At 33.4% G+C, this 17745-nt stretch overlaps 2 protein-coding genes and 1 long non-coding RNA gene across 3 annotated transcripts in view; 1 reads left to right on the forward strand and 2 right to left on the reverse strand.

Annotated features, from left to right (window-relative positions):
- Positions 1-1487, forward strand: part of LOC111379094 (tubulin alpha chain-like) — a 2206-nt gene extending 719 nt beyond the window's left edge. The window contains exons 2-3 of the mRNA XM_023002429.1: positions 1-558; positions 673-1487. The exon at positions 1-558 is cut by the window's left edge and continues 7 nt beyond it. Coding sequence (XP_022858197.1) covers positions 1-558; positions 673-1326 — 1212 coding nt within the window. The 3' untranslated portion in view covers positions 1327-1487. The remainder of the gene's footprint in view (positions 559-672) is intronic.
- Positions 1488-6630: 5143 nt separating this feature from the next.
- On the reverse strand, positions 6631-9958 carry LOC111379096 (transcription factor bHLH47-like). Its single transcript, XM_023002430.1, has 5 exons — positions 9771-9958; positions 9614-9675; positions 8851-8969; positions 8365-8492; positions 6631-7223 (listed from the first exon to the last, which is right to left on the reverse strand). The coding sequence occupies exons 2-5, from the start codon at positions 9664-9666 to the stop codon at positions 6831-6833; spliced, it is 693 nt and encodes a 230-aa protein (XP_022858198.1). The 5' UTR covers positions 9667-9675; positions 9771-9958; the 3' UTR covers positions 6631-6830.
- A 2072-nt stretch (positions 9959-12030) lies between these two features.
- On the reverse strand, positions 12031-12726 carry LOC111379102. The gene is made up of 4 exons (XR_002700002.1): positions 12703-12726; positions 12413-12502; positions 12227-12343; positions 12031-12112 (listed from the first exon to the last, which is right to left on the reverse strand). It is a non-coding gene; the product is annotated as an uncharacterized LOC111379102 (long non-coding RNA).
- Between the last annotated feature and the right edge of the window lie 5019 nt (positions 12727-17745).

Genomic DNA, 17745 nt, shown 5'->3' on the forward strand with positions numbered 1-17745 from the left:
GCCTTCAACACCTTCTTCAGTGAAACTGGTGCTGGAAAACACGTCCCGAGGGCTGTTTTTGTAGATCTGGAGCCTACTGTGATCGATGAGGTTCGCACTGGAGCTTATCGCCAACTCTTCCACCCGGAACAGCTCATCAGCGGGAAGGAGGATGCTGCCAATAACTTTGCTAGAGGACACTACACCATTGGCAAGGAAATCGTGGATCTGTGTCTTGACAGGATCCGGAAGCTTGCTGATAATTGCACTGGGCTGCAAGGGTTCTTGGTGTTCCATGCTGTTGGTGGTGGTACCGGATCTGGGCTTGGATCACTGTTGCTTGAAAGGCTTTCGGTTGACTACGGTAAAAAGTCAAAGTTGGGTTTCACAATTTACCCTTCCCCTCAGGTTTCAACTGCTGTTGTTGAGCCTTATAACTCTGTGCTTTCAACTCATTCTCTTTTGGAGCACACTGATGTTGCTGTGCTTCTTGATAATGAGGCTATTTATGATATCTGCCGCAAATCACTTGACATTGAAAGGCCAACTTATACTAACCTCAACAGGCTCATTTCTCAGGTATACATTCGTTGAAACATTAATATTGTTGATTAATGTTTAGATCTTTGTCCCACGACTTTTGATCAATTAGTGTATTGATTTTTTTTTTTTATGTTACCTTGACACGTGCAGGTGATTTCTTCATTGACAGCATCTCTGCGATTTGATGGAGCTTTGAATGTTGATGTGAATGAGTTCCAGACAAACTTGGTTCCCTATCCTAGGATCCACTTCATGCTTTCATCATATGCGCCAGTTATCTCCGCTGAAAAGGCCTACCATGAGCAGCTATCTGTTGCTGAAATCACCAACACTGCTTTCGAGCCATCGTCTATGATGGTAAAATGTGATCCACGCCATGGAAAATACATGGCTTGTTGTTTGATGTACCGTGGTGATGTTGTCCCAAAGGATGTTAATGCAGCTGTGGCCACTATCAAGACTAAGAGGACTATCCAGTTTGTTGACTGGTGCCCAACAGGATTCAAGTGCGGTATTAACTACCAGCCACCTACAGTTGTGCCCGGTGGTGATTTGGCTAGGGTTCAACGTGCTGTTTGTATGATTTCCAACTCGACTAGTGTGGCAGAAGTTTTCTCAAGAATTGACCACAAGTTTGATCTGATGTATGCTAAGCGTGCTTTTGTGCACTGGTACGTTGGAGAAGGTATGGAGGAAGGTGAATTTTCTGAGGCGAGAGAGGATCTTGCTGCTTTGGAGAAGGACTACGAGGAAGTTGGTGCCGAGTCAGCTGAAGGAGATGAAGAAGAGGGTGAGGATTACTAGATTTTTGGTGTTATGCTCATGATGATGGATCAATCGTTTGGTTGATTATGCGTTTTTAAATTTGTTTCTGATAATGTATTGTGTTTGTTTTTCGTATTATTTGAATTGTCTTGTATGAACTACATTTCCATCAAATGCAAGTGTTTGTTTTTTCGTTTATTCGATATCAAGTATGAAATTTCCTTGTAATTGTACCGGCTGCAACTGTTTACTTCATGTAGCTGCTGCTAGTGTTGGCTTGCAGTCCTATTTTTTCCATTTTAATTTGAGTCAATTGTCTTTAGTTCATTGAAATTTAAAATGTTAGAGTTTTGGTCAGTGATTGAACTTTAGAAAATGTTTAACGTTATTTGCTCTCAAATGTCAAATCTCTAATGGAAGTTGATGTAAACCATGGCTACGATCTGTCGTCCATTGAAGCTCGAAACCGCAAAATAAGAGTTCATTTTAAAAAGAGCATTCTTCTCCTTCTCTCCCTATCTATGAATTGATTAACATTGGAGTCTATTAGAATTTGGGCGTGATTCGAATTTTTTATTGAAGATTTCTGTTTGAAATACTATGGTGGAATCATTCAGATGGATTTGGACAATGTGTAGTTGGGATTTGATAAGATGCTTACAACTTGGACTATGAGGGAGAAACAATGGAGGGATCAAAGGCTCTCAAATGCATATTCATTTTTCAAATAATATTCTTCAGGATGTTTTGAAGGAGAAATCAGCAGTTGCATTATGGTTGACATTAGAGCAATTATACGAAGAGTCTTAACAGAAAATTGCATTTGAAACAACGTCTATATTCTCATAGTATGACAGAAAGGTTCATTTCTTGAGAATCAGCTAGCTACTTTTACAGAAATTGTCGTTAATTTGGAAACCTTGAAAGTCAAATATGATGAAGAAGCTTCGGGCTTGATTTTATTGTGTTTGTTGCCCACTTCATACATTTCTTTTAGAGACATGTTTTTTTTATAGTCATGATATTCTTTCTTATGTCTGACAACAACTCCAAACCCGATGAAGCTTGGATTCTTGATACAGCTAGTAATTTTCTTATGTTTCCCAATCGAATTTTTTTTCCAACATACGAAAAGTTTCAAAAAGATGATGTAATGACAAATAATAATACACCTTATTGGATAACTAATATCGATTAGTTCAGAATAAAGATGTTTGATAGGATGATTAGAACACTTGATTCTGTTAGACATGTACTATATTTGAAGATAAATTTTATCTCCTTAAGCATTCTTAATTTAGAAGGGAACATGTATATTGTTGAAGGTGGAGTCTTGAAGGTTAGTAAATTAGCCTGTGTGTTGATAAAGATGCATAGAAAATCCCATTTATATATCTTGTAGTCTTATAGACTTATAAGAATCTTTGAGCAGTCATAATATTTTAAGAACTCGGGTGGATTTGAAGTTAGATTATGTACCATTGGAGTCTATAATATAGGGTCTTCTTTAAAGAATACCTCTTAATTTAATTTAGAAGTCTTAGGTAAATCCTCATTGTCACCATCATCAACGGTGTCATTGTATTTAGTTGCTAGTAACATATCCATTTCTGGCCATACGATTCTACATAGGTACAATTTTGCCGATTTAGTTGAATCTTAGAATGCAATTAACGGTATTGATTCTAGCCAAGATCATTCTGTTGATGCTATTATAGGGCTTGTTTCAACCTTGTTAGATGGCCATTAGATCACTTTGGCCCTAGTTGGGGTAGCAGAGATAGGGAATTTTTTTAATTAAAAAATTTTTGATGGAGAAATTTGTTTGTATTTTTCATTAAAGAGTCTTTATTCCTTGAAGTGAAATTTGTATCCAGGTGGAGAATTTTTTTGATTTGAAATTTTGTTTATTGCAGTGGAATTCTTGTCAAGGTGGAGACTGTTAGAATTTGAGTGTAACTCGAATTTTTTGTTGAAGATAATTGAGAGTTTTATGAGAAGAAATTTTTTTGGAATGCTATTGTGGAATTCTATTCAAGTTTATTTGGCAAATTCTAGTTGAATTTATATTTGAAAGTCCTATTGGGAGTTAAAATTTGTGTTGAACTTGAAAATGTTGAAATTATGGACTGGACAGTATTCTAACCACATTTTCGCTAGCCTGGGGCTAGTTTGGCGCTGGAGCACCAAAAGCAGAGAAGCTAAAGCCTGCTTGGTGCTAGCCAATCGAGAGCGAGCGATGATGTTATCTTGACCTATCGATATACCAATAATCAAGTTTTCAGTCAACTGGTGGAATACATCGCATCAACCTGGGAGCATTAGCCGATCTGGTACATCTATTTTCGTGTTTTGATGAGTTTTCTTGCATTCTACTACAACTACAACTCTATTATTACGGTTTGGACATCCAAGATTTGTTTTCTATATATGGTTGAGTCTTCATTATGATTAAACTTCATATTATTTCTCCATATTATACTAAAATCTTCTTTACTTTGCAAATTACATTGTTTTTGAGTCTTTGAGATCTTTACTTCATATCGTGGCTATAAATCTCTTATTTTTCTTCAACAAAGTGGTATTGGATTAATCGGATATCATATTCGTTTCACCACAGAGTCCAAGTCGAACTAAGGAAGAAGAATAATGTGACTGCCGACAAACTCCATATGGTGCAATGTATGTTATGATTTGATTACAATATAATCACATAATGGTTTCACCAATCATTTGCTTGAGTTGATTACGCCGTTGGCTGAAGTTACGCATTGAGCCACTTTATGAATATCGGAACAATTAATAGATTTAAGAGATGGTAAACAGGAGAGGAATAGTACTTTACCTGTTACACATTTCTCACATTGAGAGCTTGAAGATAGTTTTACCACTAGCTTTCAGTGTATGCTGCAATTCACCATCTGTAAATGTACATAGCTGACGATGGTCATGGTCTATAACAAGGACACCACAACCTTTACTAGTTAGCTTTACCAGTTGATCCATAATTAGATCTCCCTCCCTACAAACTGGTGGTTCTTCTTTCTTCTTCGTAAGATCCTTCCCTTGTAGGACAGAGAAATTGATCTAGATAAATGTTGCACAAAATTACTTCATATGTGCCCACAAATGGATATAGAGAAAAGAAGAGAGGATGATGCGAAGAATGCTCTAAGAAAGGGAAGAAAAGGGTAAATTATTGAAGAGAAACCTCAAGGAAACGACATTACCCTTTCATTTTGAAAAGAAAATTGACTATGGGTGTTCACTTAACGGAGAAATTGACAAGAAATGGACAGAAGGACGGTTTGCAAAATCAAATGTATAATTAAGTGTGAAAACGCCAAAAAATTAAGACATGAACGTTTTAAAAACCTTTAGAATTGATGGATAATAAACTCTCAATCATAAGTTGGACTGTTTTAAAAATTGTTACTAAAAAAAAAAAAATCTAAAATTAGAATCCTTATAAACGCTTAAAATCAGTTTTTCAAATACACCTATAACCAATATTCTAAAACTTGCAAGTAGACCCTAAAGGAACAAACTTATCACCGAATCACGTTTGGCCAAAGTCTCCCTCAACTAATCATGTACATTTAAGTTGGTTTCGTGCCCATAGTTGAATGGAAGTAGCCAACGGTACATACACAACAATACACAAAATAATTTGTTGCACACACGATGTCACAATACGACCTCTTTCATATAAAGATGACCACATGGATCTTGATCATAGTCAAAGTAATGTAAATCTACTCTCCCTCCCTCAAGTATATAAGAGCATCTCTAAAAAAAAATTTAAATGTAAGATGCTCTATATTTTAATGAGTAACCATTAAAATTAGTGGAATTTACGTCCCGCCCTATATTTAAAGATCATTATTCTAAAAACAAGGAGGAGGTTTCATTACTCACAAATCAGATATTTCATATTTAAATATTAAATATACAATTTTCATCACAAACCCTAATTAATTTCTCATCTCTCTCTCTCTCTCTCCCCCTCTCCATACCCACCTCTTTTTCTTCCCAAATCCTAAAACCATTTCCACTATTTTCTTCCTCTCTTTATCTTCTCAATCGATTCTCTCTCTACTCTTACCTCTCATTCTTTTTATTTGCTATAGATCTGACCCACACAGTCACCACAAACTCCAACCATTGTCACATTAGTTTTTTTTTAATGAACTAATCTATGAAATTTATGGAGGAAGAACACGGCTTGAGAATTGTCAGGGTGGGAGGTGAATGTTGTGTGGTTTGAGTATACGTATTGGTGGAGGATAATGAAGTTGCAAGAGATTTTGCGGCTTTTTGACGATGGCTGTAGGTGATGTAGCAGGAGATTACTGTATGGTGTTTTTGGTGCATTGGTGGTTATGATGGTGTTTGTGGTCGTCGGTTGTGGAATTGTGGTGGAGGTGGCGTTGCTGGTGGATTTGGCGATAGCAATATTTTTGTTAGATCGCTGGTGGATCTAAAGGTGGCATGACCAATAATTTGGGTATCTTCTGATTGAAAAATAACAAGTGAACAGTAAAAGTTTTGATTTTGTGATCGATGAATAAACTGTGATCTATAAAATTTTTTATTGTGATCGAGAAATAATTTGTAACCAAATTGTATGGATTTCGGACCTTAATATATTTAATTAATAAAATATATGTTTAATTAATTAGCTTATATATAAAATTAAAAAAAATCTAATTTTTGAAATTTTAAAGTTTGTTTCTTAATTTTGAAACGTTTCATTCTTAATCTCTTATATATGAATTTTCCCTTAAAATTATGCTCTAAAAAACTTTTTAAATTAAATTTTTAAATTAGAAAGTGAGTTTACCCACTAAATGCATTCAAAATATTTTAATTTTCAAAGAAGAAAATAATTTTGGAGGGCAGCTAATGAAAATAAAAGATAGGAAAAAACAATAAATATATTTTTGGAGTAATAAAATTAAGTATTGAATATAAAGATCCTATATTAGTACATAAAACCTTTTATCCTCTAAATTTATACATGCTCTTTAAATTGTAAAATACGTAATTTAAAAATAGTGAATCGCTTAAAACGTTGGCGGTGCCCTGAGCACATTTAAATTGGATTCTAGCCCATTACTAGTTTAATAAAAGGGAATTTGATTGACAATCAATCATCTTCGTACCAATAGTAGTAGACTAAAGTATAAGCACTAGAAAAGTAATTCTGCTATATGAACAGATTCAATGATAAGGATTCATACACAAATACACTTGACATTTTCTCATTTGCAGTTAAAAAAAATTAAAGAAAAATTGTCAATCAAAATCTGTCACTTCATTCTTTGGAAAGAAGCCCCAATCTTTGACCTTGTTTGTTCAGCTTTATTCATAGAAAAATCAAAGGACTCAAAAGAATTCCATTCAGAAGCCAAGCTAAAGTTCACATACGAATCATCATTTACAATATAGACTTGCATTCTAAATCCCAAGAATCAAATTGAAGCAATTTCAATACATTACAAAAGCCTCAGTCTCCTCGTACCTAGCCTACCTCTAGTTTATCAGATCTGTTCAGCAACATTTGGCTGTACGGTGAGAATATTAGATGGCCAAGAATCCGAAGATGAAGGATAACGAGGGCGCGGCTTGCTCACATTCGATGGTGGAGCAGGTAGATTCACATCAGCATGGGACCCCGACCCGGCATACAGTAGGGAGTCGGGTTGTAGTGGCATGACGTATACAGGACCCATAATCGACGTCGTCTGCGGTGCATGTCCAGCTAGAGGGAATGTAGGATGATCTTCTGGCAGTTGTAAGATAGCGCTGTTTTCCAGTCGAGAAATACTTGCGTCCTGCAAATGAACCTTTTCGTCTATCTGGCCCTGCAGCCTCTTAATTTGTGCTTCAAGGGCAGCATTTTCCTCTTCGAGCTCGTTTTTCTCATTTGTAACCTATCCATAATTATGAAGCATATAGATTAAACAATTATGCACAACTATATTGAGAAATATCTCGAGCTTGAAAATACCAACAAAATAATTGAGTCCTAATCTTAATTTTGAAAGCAATATTTAGCTAGCAAAATAAATAATGCACATGAGCAAACCCAGGTTCACAATTCTCCATAAAAGTTATGTGCATTTGCCACTAGTTGAAGAAGGAAAAAATTACAACTGCGATCTCATGTGTCGATCTGTATCTAAGAGAAAATAACCCCCTAAATAATCCTTTAAAAATAAGGGAATATTGGGGCGATCCAACACATGGATACATAATATTAGATCAATCTGAAGTCAATTGGATAAGTATACGATACAATACTCCACAAAGTCCAACAAAGAGAATTACTTGGAATTAATTCTTTGTGGAAAGATCAGATAACCCATTCCGTATGACAGTCCATTCTGCATGACAGTTTTAGTTTTAAAGTGTAAAAAATAGTGTGCTGAAAATTTAGATCCCGGTATTGTTGCATTCATGTTTTCAAGAGACAGGCATGAATACAGCATCTATAGGATAACTTCCATCTTGAAAGTTATGTGGCACTCAAAAATGGAAGATGTTGAATCAAAGAATATTCATCTTGACAAGAAATTTACATGATAAAATATGTAAATGATTGGTACTTTCTTTGGACATTGGTTTTGAGCCATAAAAAAGAATATATGTTTGATTGACACAATCAATCCATTAAACTGGCAACCTGAGAGAGGTGATTTCATGTCTCGCCCAGAACTCTGATCCGAATATATGATAAAAAATAATAATAATAATAATAAAATAAAATCAGGAAATATTCCCTTAAATATAGGTGTCTTCAGAAGATGATATCTAGATGCTTAACCTTCACAAGTTTTAAGAATCCGAAACAAGAGTCAAGAAATATTTTCCAGATGAAGACAAACTGACTTACCGTTCATAAATTCTTCAAACGGATCTTAATTTTTATGAACAAATTTATGATCTATCAGCAGCCAAGATGAAGTACAGAAAACTTAAACAGAATTTAAGAAGCCTGATGAGTAAGAGAACCCTCGATATGTTATGCAGTCCTCTAAAATTACACAACAAAAGTGCCTTTAGGGAGCTTACATAATTAGATTCAGACAGCAGAGTAGTGTGCTCCTTTTTAAGACTGTCGACCCGTGTAAACAATTCTCCCAGTAGTCGAATCGAATCTTTTAGTATACACGCCTTTCCGTTGTTCGGATATTCTGGTTCTGTACAGAAGATTTGCGATACATTGTCAACTTGTATTTTTACAAATTAACTGATCATGATTGAACACATGCTTAAAAGTATAACTTATTAAGAAAAAAGTAACTTTCACAGTAAATAATCTTTATTAGTCAGTTGGAAATAAGTAGGTTACATTTTGACGTGAATTAGGATTTACTTTAAAGAAAGTAATAGTTTCTACTTAAAAATAACAAAAAAGTAAGTTATCCAAACATGTTTGGAGACAAATGGTTATTTTTAAGTAACTTGACTTTTTCCTAATCTTAGCCTTGTAAAGCAGCTTTTGTGACCATCAGAGATAAAATTAACAATTAGCACAGCATATTGATGGATTATTACCAAGAGCCTTGCCAAGCTCCAAGAAAAGAACATTCATGTGGTCTCGTTTCAGCTTTTCCCTCTCGGCTTTATGAATTTTCCTTGGAACTTTTCCAGGGTTCTTTTTATTGGGATGCAACCTGCAGCACAATGAAGTTTTCAGACTATAAAAACAAAGCAGCAGTGCTTTGATACAGAAATGCAAGTTATCAAATGAAAATCAGGAACTCAAACATGGTTTAAGTAACGTTAATCATCCATTTCCAGTAACACAACCAAATTTACAGTATTGTACCATAATGTCATGCTCCATCTTAAATCTTGCTTTCAACTGCTCTTAAATTGTGAATTTTAGCGAGGTTCTTCATTTGACTAGATACGAACGCATTTATTAAAAACTCAAAGATTATCAAATCACCTCATCTAAAAGCTTGATCCACTAGAAAGGAAACAAACTTATTTATATAACTTATATCTTCAATATGCCAATTCATTTTCTTCATGGGTTGACAGGTGTATTCACGAAAGAGTAGCAGCGACTTTTCCCCGGCCCCAACTTTGTACCACAAAAATTAACCATCTTATATCCAATTGCATAAGATAAAACCTATTTATCCCTTCCATTTTGCATAATTACAAGTAAATAGTGTAATCACACACTGATATCTCCCCATTTTGTATATAAAATTAAAACCCTCATCAAATGAAATCTTCACATGTGAGCTCAATTTAACAGCAAGCCAGGAAAAGGAAAAAGAGAGTCCCAATAGACAGAAAAACTAACCTAGCAACCACATTTACATGATCACTGTCCGAATCAGCAGCTTCAGAAACCATTTTTGAAACCTAAAAACCAATAACCATATATATAAGAAAATTTTACAAGAGAATTTATGAAACCCACATCACCGAAGCCAATTAATCAAGAACCCGGATCGTACCTTAAATTTTAGAATTTGCAGAGGACCATACAGGTGGGTTAGGGTAAGAGTTCATATTCCACGCGTGGGCGTGTGCCTTAAACAAGCGAATCGACCCGCATGAGCACGTCACGGGGTCAAATTGAATGAAATTGCTATAATGCCCTTGGATGATTATTCATTGTGTTTATAGGGATGCAATTATTCTGGTAATGGGATGCAATTATTCTGGTAAGTGGAGTGATGAATTTGGATGATTTTGTCAATTCAGGGATTTGAGAGAAAATGGTGTTGCGGGGACCTATGTTTGGCTGAGCATAAGGATAATGCTATGTACAGTACAAATGGTCAGCGGTCAACATATATTATTGCATATATTATTAACAACCCTACTATAGGTATATTATTGATTGCATATTGATTTACACTGACACGATTTACACCATTAATTTTTCGAACATGCTATTTGTACAATATCCTGTACAATTTGGCTGATACTTGAAATAATTCTTAATTTTTTCCTCGCATTTACTATCAATATACTATTCCCCTATATAGTACATCTAGCATTATTCTATTATTTATAATAAAGTTAAGATTGTTGTGAAATTAAAAGGACAAAAGAAATATAAAGTAATTATGATAAAACTAAGAGTAAATCAATAATTATATTCAAATTCTAAATCAATAATTATAAGTATTCATTAAGAGTTACAATTTGAATATAACGCACTCTTATAGGGTAAATAATAATTATCGAACAACTTGAATATAACACACTCTTATAAGGTAAATAATATTGTCGAAGTATCACGATAAGATTAAAAAACTTAATAAAAACCTATTGGGAAGAAAAAAAATAAAACAAAAGGAAAAAGGAGTAAAATTAATTTAAAATAAGTTTGAAGTATTAAAGAAATATTGCCTCATTAAAAACTTGCACATGAAAAATTCAGTGGGACAAAACTAAGACGAAGGAAAAATAGTACGTCTAGTCGCTTGCTGTTAATCACTGAAGATCGTTGGATCGATGCATTCCAATTTCATGAACAAATTTCTTGAATATGAATATCGAAAAACATATTGACACTCAAACGAATTTGTTAAACATCGATGTATCTATTCTTCAGAAGCTTAGATATATAAAATAATTTTAGAAAAAATATGCTTTGTCTTATCTCCTTTAATATAATTTTCTTTGAGTTTGTGCACTACAAACTGCACTGTCATCATAAAATAATGTTGAACTATTTTTGTTGAAATTAATCCACATGATACTTGAATATAATAGGTCATATTTCGCAGCTATCACTACAACAAATTTTGCTTTTTATGGTATACAATGCATGCCGTATAAAGCCATGTTGTAAATACTCAATTTTTTTATGACGTACAATGAATGCCGTAAAAAAGGGAATGTGCGCCGTTGATAGACTTTTTACGGCATGCATTTGCACGCCATAAAAAGATGTTGCTCTTTACAGCATACATATGCATGCTGTAAAAGATGCATCATTTTATGGCATACACGTGCAAGCCGTAAAAGAGTCCTAAACATCAATTTTTTTTTTCAAATTTTTATTCATTTGATTGCCATCAAACCTATAATAATTAAAATAATTAAAGAACAAAATTACATACATTAATACATTCGTAATTACGTTTTCCATAATTTCGATAAACAAAAAAAAAGTACAATTTATTACAAAATGAAAAAAAAAATGTAGATTGTGTCTAAATAATTCTCAGAAGCCAAAGACACGGATGGCGAAGTGTTGCTCCACTATATATTCTACCAAATGGTTCTGCCTCGGAGTTATCACTGGAGTCTTCAGATTTAACATTTTTCTAGTAAATTTGTAAGTTCCTCCCTTTTGTAATTTCTTCCTTTTTCCATATATAATCAAAATTCTCTGGAGCAACAACCTCAATTTTTTTTTTTTTTGCGGTAGAACACATCTAGCATGTCTCACCAATATCCACTGGAGTGGTGGTGTTGGAACTCTCATTGCTTTTGAACAAATCACTGTAAGGATTGAAGTGTGAACCTTTCTTCCCTGGACTCCTAGACCATTGCAATACAAGACCAACAAAACAGAAGTTTAGTTAAGTAGCACTCTCTTAATCGTGTGAGGATTGTCCAATCCATTATACGTAAGTATTGAGCAGGACATGATCCTTTTATCATGTCAGGTCCAATGTCGCCACGTTATAAAAAAAGTACACTTAAAATTTCTTTTTAACTGTAATAATGTCACAGGTAACCTTACCTGATACTGGCGATATGCAAACAGGGGAAAAGGGATTTCATATTTGAGGAATTTGATTGACAAATCCAGATTCTTGTAGATCTTCTCTGGCAACTGGAATGAGAAAAGAAATGGCAGGGACATAAATTAGACCATCCAGTTAAGAAATCATAACCACAAATTACCCACAGATTCTTAAAAGAAAGACAAACAAAAATTGTCGTGTACCCATGAATCAAGAAAAGCTCAAGAATCTATGGAAAACATTACCAGTACCCATGATTCGTCATTTTCAACATGTCCATGATTTTGATGGTGAGTCCTGTGGTTGATTATCTTATAATGCTAACATAAATAAGAACATCAGTTTTCTACAGCGTTACATTATGGATTGGAGATATTTTCAAGACTAACCATCCATGGTACGGTACAAGAATGGAAGAATGCAAGATGTGTCCCATGATATTATTGAGATTGAGATTCTCGGAGAAGCTCCCATGGCCACTGTAATCAACAAGACACCAATCATAGACAATTCCGTCCTTTTCATAGCATTTACTTGTGTTGACAGTGAAAGTAAAATTTTGTTATATTGGGCAGTCTCACCAATCCAAGTAATCAAATCTCATTAATCTTAATTGACATTTTGTTTTTGTATTAGATATATAAAGTTAGTAGATATTGAGAAAGGAAAAAGGGATTACCAATCATGGCCAATAAAAAAAATTGCCCAGAAAATTGTCCCCTGCACAAACCAATACACAGGACAAAAGTCCAACTACTGAAATGCAAAGCAATTGCCACCAAACCAAGAGCCACGGCAATATCCCGAACAACATAAGAGCAAGACAAGTTTAGTATAAAGAAAATCAAATACAATAAGGAGAATATATGGACGAGGCAAGGCAAGTTTAGTATAAAGAAAATCATAAATTAAAAAGGATGTTAAATCATCTATATAAGTACTTGAATGACAGGAGTTCAAGCAAGGTAACACAAATAGTATAAAATTTATAACTTGTTAATTAATCAGTAATCTAACACATCCCATCAAATAAATGTATAATAAATTATAATCAATTAAATTATAATCCACTCCTAATTTACGCTATATTTTTCTCAAATCCTTTCTTCCTAATAGATTAATCCTAAATGTACAACCAGATACTAATTTTTACTAATTGGTAGAAAATAAAATCATCACTTATACTTTCTTTTGCAGATGGTGCCCAGGTAGTTGATAGAGACTTTGAGAGTGAGAGTCCCAGAGAGCTGTCATCCATCGAGTGAGAGAAGAGATGAAATGTTAGGTTTGGATTTCAGGATTTACAACCCATATTCTAATTTGAAACTCGAATCCTGAAGACAAAGAAGTAATTACTTACCCTATTGATGCCAACGGTGGCGTAGACGTTAAAGTAAAGGGAGAGAGACGAGAGTGAGAGCGGGGTTCCGTTGGTCGGCGGTGGAAGGCAGAGAGAGACAAGAGAGAGCTGTGGCATCGGGCGAAGTTGTGGAAAGGCACTGTTGAAGGGAGGGGAATGGGGAGAAATGATGTTTAGGGCTTTGTAAATTTCATATTTTTTACAATACACGGCGTGCACTATAAGCATGCCGTAAATGCTCATTTAATACGATGTGCAGAGGATGTACACCATAAATACTTTAATTAATTAATTTTTTACGGCATTCATATAGCGCATGCGGTAATTAGTCTCTTTTTACGGCATGCAGTAGATGCATGCGTTAAATGAATGCCGTAAAAAGTTGTTTTTGTTGTAGTGTATACACATTCTCGATGTACTTCATGGATTGTAATAATTTCAAAATGATTTGAACATGTTAATTTTGCTATTGCTATCAGGGTTTGCTTCACAGATCTTCAAGATATAGTAGTTCTTACACGTGTAAACATATATCATGTTCATGCTTTAACTTTACGTAGATTTGGGAGATAAGCTCCATCTGTATATCCACTAAAAAAGATCCCAATTTTTTAGAAGTAAAATAATATCATATCAATAATACCTCTCAAAAAACAAAATAATGTTTAGTGCTATTACAATATCTTTGAATTGAAGTAGAGTTAAGTCTTACAAGGAGATTTACAAAGAAAAAAAATTATATTTGATCGAGTATAATTTGTAGCATAGCCTAATGCCTTAATTGCACTAAGATATGATACTCGAGAGTAAGAACCATTTCTTCATCTTCAATTAGGATCAATTGATCTTTTTCCACATTAAGTGATCGAACGGCTATATGTGATGTTAATGAAGGTACTTTATCTATATAAAAAGTTTTAAAACTATATATGAAAATTGATTCACAAATAATTGTTGTTGAAAGTATTCAATCTTCAATTCAAAATAAAATTTGGCATATCCTAAATCTTTCATCTCAAATTTATTTTTCAAATAATTTGCATTTTTGTTGGGCTCTTCAAGAGTTCCAAAAAGGTTTAACTTATCAATTTAAACTGTAGTAATTGCATATTCAATATTTGTTTGCTTTATGAAAATACATGGACAGACTTCACCAATATTATAATCATCCTTCAACAAATATTAACTAAGACGATTATCTTATGCACGTCTGGATTGTTTCAATACATATAACGATCTTTACAATTAAATTGAGAACATAGATTTTAGACTTGTATCATTTGTTTTCGGTAATTTAAATCTTTCAAAAATTTTAATGTATATGTTAGTATCAAGTGCGGGTAGACCTACATGGGGTCAAGCGACCCCACAAAAATTTGACACTCTTTTTTTTCTGGTTAAATTTTTGCAATTTTGCCCTAATTCTTTTGCTTCTAACTCATGATAACTCTCTTTTCCTCATGCAGCTTCACGTTTAAAATATACATACCCTGCTTCAATCTCTATTCTTCATTACAAATGAAACTTCTTCTCTAATATCCATTCTCTATTCTTAAACTATGAAATTTTATAATTTTAAGTAGCAATCTTATTTTATTTATCATTGTTGTTAAATTTGGGAAAAACTGTTGGTGACATTTATAGATGATTCGAACTGATTTATAACTTTAATTTGTGGTCAATATTGATAATATGTTGATGATAATGTTATCTATGAGCCCGATATGGGGATCTTGGTATTGAGGAGTGAAATTTGGAGTGCAAAATCTAAAATTTGAATGATAATGTCCAGTTGTATTTTGTATGATACTCGAGCTTTCATGAGATGCGAATTTTCACTGGCATGGAGGATGGCCTTCTGCCTTCTGTTAAATTGTTTGCAGTTTTATGCAAGCATGAATTATTTTCAGCTCCTTCAATTATCTCCGTCTATGAATTTTATGCTCATAAAAGGATATAGATTATGGAATATTTTAAGACTTTTAAATATTAGGTTTATTGCAGTCTCAATTTTTCGTTGGTAAGAAAGTTTAGTCAGGGAATTTTCGATTTCTCAACTTCCTATTAATTCTATGGGTCCAGCTTTTCTGCCTCCTCGTTCTCATCATGTAATTGAATGTGCACTTATTACACCAAGCATGACATATAAAATCTTAGGTGCATCTTTTGTGAAGAGCATATCTCCTCATGAACAAATGAAAGATCATATTGTCTTTTATTATATTCTAGCTCGATGTTCACTTCTCACACCATGGTTAGGCTTTAGACAAACCAATTGCAGAGATGGACACTCTCGGAGATGATTCATACAAGGATAGCACATCTCATATTATGTAACTAGTCTATCCAGTCTTTTTGCACTTTCTTAAAAATCTAATTTAAATTGCTTCTATGCTATCTTGGATATGCAACTTTCATAGTTGAATGATCGTTTCTCCCAGATAAATATTGACTTACTTCTTTGTGTTTCATGTTTATGTCCGTATAATTCATTTTCTACTTTCGACAAGAGCAAGTTACGAGGCCTTAGTAATCTTGTAGAAAAGTTAGTTGTAACGATAAAATGAGGTATACCCATTAGCTTACAGGTTTGTAATATTAGCATTAATTATTTAAGTTGCTAGTGCTAGAGAGAATATTTTCTACAATGAAGATCGTCAAGAATCGACTTCGTAATCGAATGAGAGATCATTGGTTAAGTGATAGTTTGGTGGAAAATATAGAGAACGATGTATTTGATAATATCGATAGTGATGTAATTATACGTTCCTAGTATGAAAATACATAGTCTACAATTGTAGTAGTGTATTGATTTTTTTTTTTATTATTATTGTTATGTTGTTTTAAAAAAATGCATTTTAATTTTGAACTCACAATGGAAAATGGTTAACTCTGTTACTAATCAAGTGAACCATATAGATATGCAGTTACTATATTCATAAGGTACATATCGAGCTTTTGTGATTCATTCAAAATAATTAAAAATCTAAAAGTGATGGTTTTATATGGGAGAATATGCTTCTTTATACTCGATCCCTAAACTTTATGAAAAATTTTGAGCAACGAATTATGTTTTATATTTTGTAATTTCATTGTGTTCATTTTTCTTCCTTACAAAAACTCATTTGTGTCTTACGTATTATATTTTCAAGGTTTCGAATAACATTGTTTTTCTAAGGAATTGAATTCCTCCAGTATGACTTCTTTCAATTTTGGTCAAATTATATGTTGACATTGTTTAACGGACTTTGATATAAATTTTTCATTTTGCACAATTTCAATAGCCACGTTAAAGGCGAAGATATTGTCTACAACAATATTATTTCGTTTTCATAATTTATGGAATAATATATAATTTACTGAAATCTCATTACTTTCAAACATTTATGACTCTACAAAAAGCATATTATCAGTACTTGATTGATTAATCTTATTTAATGTTTCTTCTAAGGTTTTTTTTATTGGCTTTTCGCTTGTCCGTATTTCTTTTGAGGTATAGAATCTTTAGTACTAACTAGTTGAACATTCTATACAATTGGATTATGATGAAATTGATTCGTTAGCCAGCTCATCAAGTTTGGAAATAAGATTTTCTACAAACATGAATTTACAAAATTTAATTTCAAAATTTGATTTGCCTAAATAATTCTTTTTGTGTGATAAATATTATTATTAATCGCACAATAATTTGGAGGATTTACCCTTATCATGTTATGAACACTTTGATATGATTTCAGACTAAAATGCAATAACTTCTAATCTACATTCTTGATATTTCTTGCTTTGAACCCCAAAATTTCTTTAGCATTTTTCAAATTATTGATTGCACGGATGGGTGGGCACTACGAACAATAAAAACTAGAAGCTACTTCTGGAATGCTGAAGGCCTTTAGATTGCAATCACACATGAAGAACAAGAAAACAAAAGTTCAGTTATATTATGAGTGTGGACAAGGGCATATTCGTAGCGGAGGATCTAGCACTCGGCGAGTACCCGTGGCTGCCCATGCTGGATCCGCCAGTATTAAACTTTTTTGATATCAATGTATATATTTGTTTGAATATATTTATGTTGTTTTTCAAGTAACTATTGTAGCTCATTTGGCAAGAACATTTAGTAAGCCGAATGTTAGGAGTTTGGCTCTTTACAAGGACTATCCTTTATTTAATAATTTTAGTTTAATATTTTCTATCATTTTCGAAATATTGTTATTAAAACCAATGCAATTGAAAAGATTTGAACCTATGATCTCCTTTGGAATTAAAGAAAGCTTGACCAGTATGGTAACATAAATATATGTGTTCAATTTAAATAAAGTAATAAATATTTGGTTATTAAAACGAGAGCAATGGGAAAGATTC

Source organism: Olea europaea, unplaced genomic scaffold, assembly GCF_002742605.1.
Source record: "Olea europaea var. sylvestris unplaced genomic scaffold, O_europaea_v1 scaffold1930, whole genome shotgun sequence".
Lineage (NCBI taxonomy): Eukaryota > Viridiplantae > Streptophyta > Magnoliopsida > Lamiales > Oleaceae > Olea > Olea europaea.

Coding starts and splice junctions, on each gene's coding strand:
- LOC111379096 (XM_023002430.1), bottom strand. CDS start 9,666: ATGGTTTCTGAAGCTGCTGATTCGGACAGTGATCATGTAAATGTGGTT. Junction 8,493..8,850: donor GGAGCTTGGCAAGGCTCTTG/GTAATAATCCAT, acceptor TCTTCTGTACAG/AACCAGAATATCCGAACAAC. Junction 7,224..8,364: donor TGCTGTCTGAATCTAATTAT/GTAAGCTCCCTA, acceptor AATTATGGATAG/GTTACAAATGAGAAAAACGA.